Source organism: Armigeres subalbatus, chromosome 2, assembly GCF_024139115.2.
Source record: "Armigeres subalbatus isolate Guangzhou_Male chromosome 2, GZ_Asu_2, whole genome shotgun sequence".
Taxonomy (NCBI): domain Eukaryota; kingdom Metazoa; phylum Arthropoda; class Insecta; order Diptera; family Culicidae; genus Armigeres; species Armigeres subalbatus.
Genome location: NC_085140.1, coordinates 455816965 through 455827320, shown reverse-complemented (window position 1 = coordinate 455827320; position 10356 = coordinate 455816965). Strand labels below are relative to the sequence as shown.

At 37.2% G+C, this 10356-nt stretch overlaps 1 protein-coding gene across 3 annotated transcripts; it reads left to right on the top strand.

Moving 5' to 3' along the window:
• The first annotated feature begins 3560 nt into the window (after positions 1-3560).
• Positions 3561-7796, top strand: LOC134218265 (uncharacterized). Of its 3 annotated transcripts, none has more exons than XR_009981294.1 (2): positions 3561-3826; positions 7675-7796. XR_009981294.1 is itself a non-coding variant. In XM_062697196.1 (2 exons), the coding sequence occupies exons 1-2, from the start codon at positions 3617-3619 to the stop codon at positions 4813-4815; spliced, it is 384 nt and encodes a 127-aa protein (XP_062553180.1). In that variant the 5' UTR covers positions 3561-3616; the 3' UTR covers positions 4816-5456. The 3 variants fall into 3 exon arrangements, 1 of the variants encoding a protein (XP_062553180.1); XR_009981293.1 differs by lacking the exon at positions 7675-7796 and adding an exon at positions 4735-5456; XM_062697196.1 differs by lacking the exon at positions 7675-7796 and adding an exon at positions 4642-5456.
• Positions 7797-10356: the final 2560 nt, after the last annotated feature.

The window sequence follows — 10356 nt, the reverse complement described above, 5'->3', positions numbered from 1 at the left end:
AAATTTTGAAATTTTTAACTTTAAAAAATTTATAACTTTAAAATTTTAAAATTTTTAAAATTTAAAATTTTAATTTTTAAGTTTGTACCTCCGGATTTTTTTAAATTCCACAGGACATGTTTCTAGAAGCGCATTTTAAAATTTTCAGATTTTAAAATATTTAAATTTCTAAATTTTAAAATTTTTGAATTTAAATTTCTAAATTTTCTAATTCTTTAAATTTTTAAATTTTTAAATTTTTAAATTTTCAAACTTTTAAATTTTTAAATTTTAAAATTTTTAAATTTTTAAATTTTTAAATTTCTAAATTTTTAAATTTTTAAATTTTTAAATTTTTAAATTTTTAAATTTTTAAATTTTTAAATTTTTAAATTTTTAAATTTTTAAATTTTTAAATTTTTAAATTTTTAAATTTTAAAATTTTAAGATTTTAAAATTTTTATTTTTTTAAATTCTAATCTTTCTAAGATTTAAATTTTTCAAATTTTTAATCTCTTTTAATTTTTTAGTTTTTTAAATTTTTAAATTTTTTAAAATTTTAAATTCTTAAAACATTTAAATTCCTAAATTTTACATTTAAATTTTTTTTCTCGAAATCTCAATTTTTAATTTATAATTATCAATAAATATTTTTCATAATAATGTTTTAAGTAAAATAAGACGGCGAACGGTATTTTTTTCTCGTATATGCGAATTTGGTTGGCTATACAAATAAAATGTAAGATTTTGGCTTTTTCTAACCGGCAAATCGTTTACAATCAGGTACACACTATATTTCTACAGAGCCACAAAAAAAATTGGGAAAATAACATGTATATCTAGCGAACATTTTCCAGGTAAATTTGAATGTTTTTTTCTTGAGGATGTTACCTTTTTTCTCGGATTGAAGCTCGTCGACATTGATTAACCGCTTTGATTTCCCTTTCTCGCTGCACTTCACTGGGTCCGTTTACCGGTTCGATTTAATATTATTTTACATTTTCCTGTCGCCCAGGCTCGTCAATGCGTCTCCTGCTCCATCATGGTTCTTGTTGATCCCATTTATAATATAAATCACGAATGGTTCTGCCGGATTTGTTCTGCAACAAGAAGGAACAAAAGTTGAAAATGTGCTGGAGCTTTCGTGCATCGGAGATAATCTTACCTGCTGTTCTGGATTCCTTCGTTCTGGAAGCGATTCCTCACAAAACAGAGTCAATCGAGTGTCCGTAGGATGCTACATGACGAATAGTCATCCTCAAGATTTTTCGCTGTCCCAAATTACTTTTTCTTTCGAACAACATAACTCGGAACAAAACACAATCAAAATGGAATCAAAATGGAAACTAATCGCCTGACTGAGATGACAGTTCTGATTCCTTTTCGTAATATTGCATAGATTTAGCGCAATAATAACACATTTCAATGTAATATTTTGTTTGTTCTGAACAATAATGATGTGCAGCATTTTAAATGTAATAAAATACATAAGTAAAGAGGTAATTTCATGCTAGTTTAACGCAGACATAAAATCATTTTCGCCAATTAGATTTTACGTTGAGCGTTGTACAAACCCATCGATATGACATAAAAATACGTAAAATCTATGTTTACATCGAATTATTGGGTACGTCTTGCAAAGTTCCGTCACGCCATATTAATATTTTTTTTGCTGTGTATGATGTGCTGAGATAGAGGGGGCTCCCTGCCCTCTCTACCTTGCCTTTGCCTGCTAATCCGATAATGATCATGATTCCCGCTTCCAACGCACAGCGTGACTTCGATGTTTTTCGTGGTCATGATTCCAGCAAAAATGTAGTTGACCAATCATCAATATGTAACCTTACAATAAACCTCCAGAAAACGGTGCGAATATTATTAACAGTTTCTGGGTAACGGACTTAGATAATGCCAAGGGAGTATGTGCCAACCTGGCCCCTATGGCTCCCGGCCATATCTTGACAATATTTAAATATTTGTAAGCGATTTGAGTTCAAGATTTGTTTTTCTGCTGTCTGCAACAGAAATAAAAATCAATTAATGTGATTTGGGATATGTTTTATATATTACAGTTCGCTTTGCAGCAGCACGAGTTCCGTTTGTTTGTTTGGACGTCTAGGTCTGTCAGTGTTTTCTATACCGGGGTACACTTTGTGATCGCGAAAATCGAAAAGCGTCCCAAAATTATGATAGACATTGAACGTTAATATCTCAGCCGTTTGTCCATGGATTCCAATTTTTCGGACCATTTGGTCAAGTAAGAGTTAATACGTCTTTATATTGTTTTTGAAATACCGATTTTCAACTTTTTATTATTGATAGTTGTTAAAAATGTAAATAGGTGAACTTACTAATCCCGAGCGTGCATTCCAAGCAAAGACATCAAAATTGAACAACCCACGGGTTTAGATACAATCCTCCGTTTGAACAATATTTCGCGGAGAGTGAACACAGCGTCGATGCCATAGAGGCGCCGGTAACGATCGCGGCGAAATATCATCAGCTTCGGTGGTGACCTTCCGGAGGTTGCTGCTGAGAATTCTATTCAACAATGCAGTATAGCGGGACTTCTTTGGCCGGCAGCAGCACTCAAGTGATATTTTCTCGCAACTTTGGGATTATTGGTTGGTTGCTATTGAGTCAGTGATTAGAAAGACGCACGTCAAAACCACCATTTTCTTAATGAAAAGGAGCTGATTTGTTTTAAAAAAAATCAAATTTTCTTCAAAGTGCAAATGTGAAATGTGAAAAATAAGTCCTCTAAGTTCTCTCAAAAGGGTTGAATAAACGAGAAAGGCATCATCACATCATGGAAATTTCAAAAGATCGTTTCGAAACCGTTACACATCAGCGACTGTTAGATTTTTTAACAATTTCGTTTGAGAACCTACCAAAACCTGTAAAAGAACCGGGCAAATGTGAAATTGTTAGAAAAATGGTAAAGTCCCAAACAAATATTATAAGAAAAGCTTGCAAAATTTGCAAACAATTTTTGTATAAGAATCTGGAATTTTCGTATATGCCCAGTTCTTGTACAGGTTTTGGTGGGTTCTTATACATAATTGTTGGAAGATCTAACAACCACCAGTTGGGTGTAAGATTGAAATAATTGGCTTACAATATTCTATATACTGATCAATACGATAAGGGGTACAGATTGTGATCAGAATAAACATAATTAATCGAATCTACACTGTTCCGCATTTTATTCAAAAACATACTTGTTCATAGCTCAATTATTTCGTATTTCGACACCAAATTTCGGAAAAAAACAAGTATTTTTTAGTAAAATTTTACTATAAGAATATATATGAAAGAAAAACGTTTTGTATTGCGGTTAATGATCACGCCGGTATTGTTTACGCGAGACAATATCTGTCCATTTATGTTGTAATGAATTTGCAGTCAAATAAAACAAACATCATTCAGCTGGCAACCGGGATCTCTCAAAGCCTCGCTATCTTCAATACTGCTCGAGAGCATGCGGCGATGTCGAAACTTCGCTCTTCTTGCAACGTTGATAAGCACCAAGCATGCCACCATGCCATGCGGCCACACTGACTGGTTGCTGCCGTTCGTTCGCAAGTACGTACCTACGACGACGACGGTGGTTACAGCAGCGTGGTAGCGAAACGACATGGCAAGTACCTTTCCTGAGCCCACATCATCGTCAGCGGGCAGCATTGGCAGTCGGACGCATCAACAGAGCGCCTCCAGTTCCAGAGGCAAAACACAGAGAGTAAGAGAGTGCAAGCAGAAACACCAGCAGCAGCAGCATAGACGACGACGACAACGAAATCGGAGGTGCACAGCAAAACCAGACCCGGAGATCGCCCGTCGTCGAATTGTATGTATTTAATGCTCTGCGGGCTTTTATTCCGTTCTCTCTGTATTTCGTTTATTATTCGAATTGGAAAATTTTATTTTATTTGTATTCTCGGTGAGTTCTGTAAATGTTAGTTAGTTACTGCTCTCTGTCTGTCGTTTACCAATGGTTCCGTCATGCGCTTGTAAATATGTGCTGCCACAATCGTCGTTCGGCGTGGTTCGGCTCAGCATATTCTCTGCATTATGCGGCAAAGCTCACGAAGCGCCGAAAAAGAAGCACACAGGCGCAGTAGGCGTGGCTTAGGACGCTTGCAGCACCGCAGGTGAACACACCTCTCCCATGTTCGAACTTCTTCGTGACTCGCATTCGTATCGCATCGGATGGTGGCTGATCGTGTGTGGAATAGTTTTTCCTTCTTTTCTTCATTATTTGCCCGAAGTGTATTGCATATTTAATGTTTATTTTATATGATTATTTTTCTTGTGTTGCTCCTCACGCTTCTGGTGGTGGGTTTTCGCTGCCATTTTTCGGATTTGAAAACGCAAACAGCAAAATAAGTACCTTTCGGGATCTCTGGTTCGTTTCGTGTGAGATGTTTCCTTTTTTTTTGCTTTCTTCGATTGGTATTTGCATGCTCTGTGTGAGTCGTTTCTATGAAAGTTGTGCTCGGGGAGAGGGCTCCCCCATCTCTTCGATTGCTGCTGTGTAATTGGAAGGAATCACACCCAATCACCTACCATCCATACTCTACCGCCCTCGTTTCGCATTTGTGCCATATCGGGCATTACTATACATATACATTTGCATCAGTTTTTTTTTCTTCTCTAATTTAGAGCGACGATCAATACATGCTCCAACAGCAATATCTTATCCTTATTTTTTGCATTTTCAACGACGCTGATGATGGTCTCTTTCCGCAAGAACAGGAAGCCACAGCCGAACCAATCTCGCGGCAGCAAGAAGGATCCGTAAACTTTGGATTACTGTTTTATTTCGGTAATCATTAGCTTCGCTGCGATATCGATGGAAAATCGAAGATTTCGAAACTTCCATCTTCTTTTTCTCGGAGGCCTATCGAAAATATGAGAAACAGCCAGACGAAAAATGTAAACGACGATTCGAGCAGCGTCCATTATTGGAAGATGAAGTTAACGATAGGGATCCGCGGCAGAGGAATTTCCGAAGAAAGCTTCTGGGTAAAATATTGTTCGGACTAAATTGGACAACCACCTCGAACCAATGAAATCAAAAAAGGATACACAAGAAATTGGCCGCAGACATGTTTCTGCAATTCCCGGGCAGCGAGTAATTTCTGGAGCGTGATGTTGGCCGGTATCTTTGGTCCGTTTCATCATTCCAAGGCACCGGTCCTCCGACATAATGGACGTTGATGACAATCATTAAGCGCGCGCCAACCAAAGTATCAAACCGAACAACTCGGCGATTGGTGAATTTGCATTCGGACATTCGCAGTCTTGGCTTGTTTCTGTTTGGGCGCAATGGGCAATCGTTTCCATTTTGCTGCGTTTTGACATGCATCGCGAATGATGAGTTGTGAACCTCCGGAGGCGATTTTCGAAAAACGAAAAAAAAAAAGTTCAGCACTGGAGAAAAATGACTGCGCGGAATGGATTCCATGGTGATTATTTTGTGCATTTTTTGTGGAGGAATGTGGAGACAGTATTTTTGAAATGTTTGTAGTGTAAATTAACTTCTCAGCAGTTTTGATGTTTTCAAACTTCCTATATAGAGTGAACAGTATATTGTTAGGGAACGTGTTAGGGCTTCTGTGGTACGACGGAAAGTTTAAATAGCAAAGAAACGAAACATTTTTAAGACACAAATCAAATGAGACAGCACGAGACGGTTTCTTGGGCGCTTTAAAGATATTTTATCAGAGAAAAACAAATCTCCATCAATCCATGAAGGAGTTGCAAAGATAAACATGTCCTCTTCGAAAGGCATGATGTAAGATGAATCTGTAATCTGATATAATCAGCAATTGTAACTTTTACAGCCTGCCTGCATGCCGGAAACGAAACATGGTGATCAAAATAAAAAAAAAGTATGAAATGTTCCTACATTACTTTTTCTTCAAATTTAAAACTGTACAAGAAAAACTCTAATATGGGAAAAAACTTATTTCAATTTTTCATTCATTCATTCGGCATTCATTCTACGACCTTTAATATTGTCCTACGACATTTAATTAGTCCAATCGGATAAACTCGAATTCTCTCGATTATTCCAGCCTATCATATGATAATAAATACGGTAAGAGCTGAATAAGCGTCATTAGTTTTTATTCATAAATAACACCGTAAAACGTCAAAATGCTGAGTGTATCATTAAACATTTTCACGTATTGAATTGTAATGGGTTTAGCATCGCTGAGAGCACCAGAGCATCATACATAATGGGATAAAAGAGTGGCCTATCAAAAAATTGTAAAACTGATGTTCAAGCAAGCAGCTCTCAGGCTGCAATCGAATATAATTGAGAGTCAGAACTTAAAGCTGCTTCTCGTAAGTACATTTGGCATAGTGAACGATTTGAAAATAAAAAGGCTTTGGTTGAGGGTAAGTGCAAAAAAAGTGAGCTAAACTTTTTGCTCTTCTGGTGCACACACACACACACACACACACACACACACACACGCCCACACACACAGACATCACCTCAATTCGTCGAGCTGAGTTGCTTGGTATATAACACTATGGGTCTCCGGGCCTCCTATAAAAAGTTCATTTTTGGAGCGAACATATAGCCTTTACGTATACTTAGTATACGAGAAAGGCAAAAATAGTTGTCCCATACAAAAAGTGTGACTATGAGCAGGGGTGTTAAAATGGCAACTTTTTGCATTACAGTATTAAGGGATCTTCCTTTTATGGATTTGCTTCGATTATTTTAACACAACCATAGTAGCAAAACTCATAATAAACTTTTCCTGACTCGATTTTAAACATCATCTAAACAGATTGAATTAGGTTTCAGCGATTGAATCCAGAATTAAATTAAAAATTGAGTGGCGGCTGTTTTTTGACGGTTCGATTTGCGGCACACACTTATCCGCATTTCTCCCATCAAAGCCTTCAGTAAAAAGCGTAACCAATCCGCCGATGGTTGATGGCGACAACACAGATTAGATTATTTAGGACTCAAAATAGTCAAAGAATCATCTAATAATATTACACTTATCTATAAGTTGAATAAATTCAATAACATTGTTGTATGAGTAAAGTCCTTAACTGTTCCTTAAAGTGTCTTTAATTGTGTCCTTAATTGTTACTAAAATAAACTCTTACCAGCCGATTGCCGCAAGAGTACAAACTCACTTATTTTTTATCGCGATGCTTTCTAAATGTTTATGATGTATCAAATGAACAGAAGAAAAGGATAATTTGTTTTGAAGAATATATTCACATATTGAACCGTGAAATAACTTTTTGCTCAGTGAGCAAAACTATCCCTCCAAGGTCATTTAACACACAAAATGAACAATGCAATGCAGTATGAAGCAGGTTTGAAGATAATTGTATTGAACATTTTAAATCAGTTTCATTTAATAATCGGAGGTGAACTAGCCTTGAGCTAAAAACTGAAGATTAGCAAGGGCCACATGAGAGAACAAGCATTGTTGAAATCGCTGTTATTTTGCCTAACGTCCTCTCATATTGACCTGATTTTGTCACTCATCGAGTTTATCACGTTTTCGGTCCGATTTTTCACCCCAATTTTTTTGAAAATTTTGGTCGTTCTTTTTATTTATTGTTCCTGGACTTTATCTCATAGCTCCGATCCCACGAAAAACAAAGCAATGAAAAGGAATTTGATTTGTTTTTATATTTTTGTGATTTTTTCAGCAGTTAGCACGCATTTTAGCAAAAAGAAGCGACGAAATTGGTGCCGTATTTCTTTGTTTCGCGATGAGATGAATATATGTTCAGTGAGATGGAAAACGGAACAGCTCCCTCAAATAATGCTGCAATCAACAATGATTTTAATGAAATAACTTCAACCGCTTGTGGTTTATTATAAATTACTTCTGAGAACCTGTGAAAAAATCTGTAAGCATTTTCGAAAAGAAATAACGGGTACTGGTCACACAATTTGCTTTTCCAAGATATAAACTGATTCATATTTGTGAAATGAATAAAAAATTGAAAATAATTTTGTATCTGATTTTGTCACATACCTTATTTTATCACTTTATCACCAGGGAGGTGATAAAATCGGAATATTGCTGTATTCAAATCTGTTGCCTTATTTCACTTCGAAGTTTCTACCTTGACCACCTTAAACAAATTCATACGCAAGACACTCATCACATTGAACATTCACTCATAAAATTCATCGTCGTACACACATTAACGACATCTGTTGCTGTCACTATGTTGGGTAGATCACGAACCAAATGGCGGTGGTGAGCAAACATCACACTCGAGCAAAAACCCGATACGCGCGCGCCACAAGCGACTAACGATTATTTAAATTATCCAAAAAATCAGTGAACGATGAAAATTTTACTAAAGTTATGTCTGTACACTCATTTTTATTATTTCTCACTTTTTAGTTTTTATTAAGAAAACTGAAAATATTCAATTCGGCCATTCGGTGTTTTTGAGCAGGGAGGGAAGCATTTTTGACAAATAATTCGGATAAAGAGGATGAGACAAACGTGTGCTTACGATGAAATACAAACACTGATAAGTAATAGTGATCAGATTGATCCTAACACCCCTCCATGTTTGAATTCCTAGAGTAGAACAATGTTTCTTAAAAGAGGCCAACGGTAGACCTTTAGTCTTTAGATCAGCAGGTTGATCTCCACTAACCCTTTATCGTATATTTATTTTTCCGGTAGTTGCAACGCATTCTTTAATGAACTGTAGTTTCTCATCGGTATGTTTTAGTCTGCGTGACGGCGCCTTCTATCCAGATATAGCTATTGCTAACTGGTTGTCTTCAAAGATGATAATCAGCTGATGCTCACGTACTCCTAATTCTTGGAACAACTTACTCTGATCCATAGATCGTCACAGATGCTGTCAGCCAGAACACTGCATTCCGATTCTGTCGATGAAAGTGCCTTCTTGGTGTTCCACGACGTAGTCGCCCCATAAATCTGGAACCGGTATCCGGAAACCGAATGGCGATCACCTTGATCTGTCGCCCAGTTGGCGTCTGCAAAACCAACTATTTGCTTAGCTAGGTCCTGCCGACGGTAGATCAATCCGTGTTGCGTTGATCTTCGTAGGTATCGTAACACCCTTTTTAGGTGAGACCAGAGTTCTTGAGATGGACATGGATTGCACTGATACTGGATCAAATAGGAAACAGTCGAGCATAAATCTAGACGAGATGTGACCATAATGTAAGTTGGCACCCAATTAATTCACGGTAAGGCTTGCCCAAGTTTTGCTCCACTTCCGGTTTCTGCAGCTGTAGGTTTATACACATAGGACTAGAAACAGGCTTGCTAGATTCCATATTGAAACGACCGAGTATTGCTTCGGTATACCCTGGTTGACTAAGGTTCATGATACCTTCACTGTATTTCCGGTTGATCCGAAGTCCCAAGGACATCTGTGCCTCACCCAAGTCCACCATGCTGAATTCGCGTTGCAACATTTCCTTCACTGGCTCAACTTGACCCAAATCCTTGCAAACGATGAGCACATCATCGACATACTACACAGAAAAAAATAATGAAAAATAAACAGCGCGTAAAACTTGACATGTGGAAATTTACGCCTTTCTACGCTGAAATGGTCCTCTTCTTAACAAGATTGCTTGCAACTTGTATGCAATATTGACGATTCACGTCAAATATTATATACATTTAGGCTATATCCCGTGTGGAATTACGCTAATAATGGTGTTCCATTTATGTGCATGATTCTTAGCGTACATTTCAGTGGATTTTTCTATCTGTGTAAATAAAACAAATATATCGGGAAAAGCATGTTTCGACGTATGTACAAACAGCTATCCTCGGTACATCGGAGGAATCCAATTCTTGCAACAAACTCGTTGAACTGGTCGTTCGAGACGTGCTTCAGCCCATAAATTAATTTGCTCAACTTACACATAATATTTCCCTTCTCAAATCCTTTGAACTGCCTCATTTTTTTGTTGAGGCAAGAAACTACTGCGTCCACTAATTGAACTTTTGTGGTGACTGCCTGGACTGCCTCATATAGATGTCTTCGGTGAGCTCCCCGTGAAGGAAAATCGCCTTCACATCTATTTGATGAGCAACGAGATTTGCTTGATTAGCTAGAGCGAGCATCGTGCGGAGGGTTGACATTCTAACAACAGACGAATAGGTTTCACAGTAATCGTATACGTAACGCTAAGTAAACTCTTTGGCAACTAGCCTTTGTTTTCAGCCGAAATACCCATTCACTATATACAGGTTTTCGACCTTCCGGTAGGTCCACCAGTTGCCACGTCTCATTTTCCCCATAATTTTCTGCATTGAGAGCGAATGCAACACACGAGTAATCATCAAGCTTGGCTGGAGCGTCCCGAACACGTTGACT

Coding starts and splice junctions, on each gene's coding strand:
- LOC134218265 (XM_062697196.1), top strand. CDS start 3,617: ATGGCAAGTACCTTTCCTGAGCCCACATCATCGTCAGCGGGCAGCATT. Junction 3,827..4,641: donor AGATCGCCCGTCGTCGAATT/GTATGTATTTAA, acceptor TCTCTAATTTAG/AGCGACGATCAATACATGCT.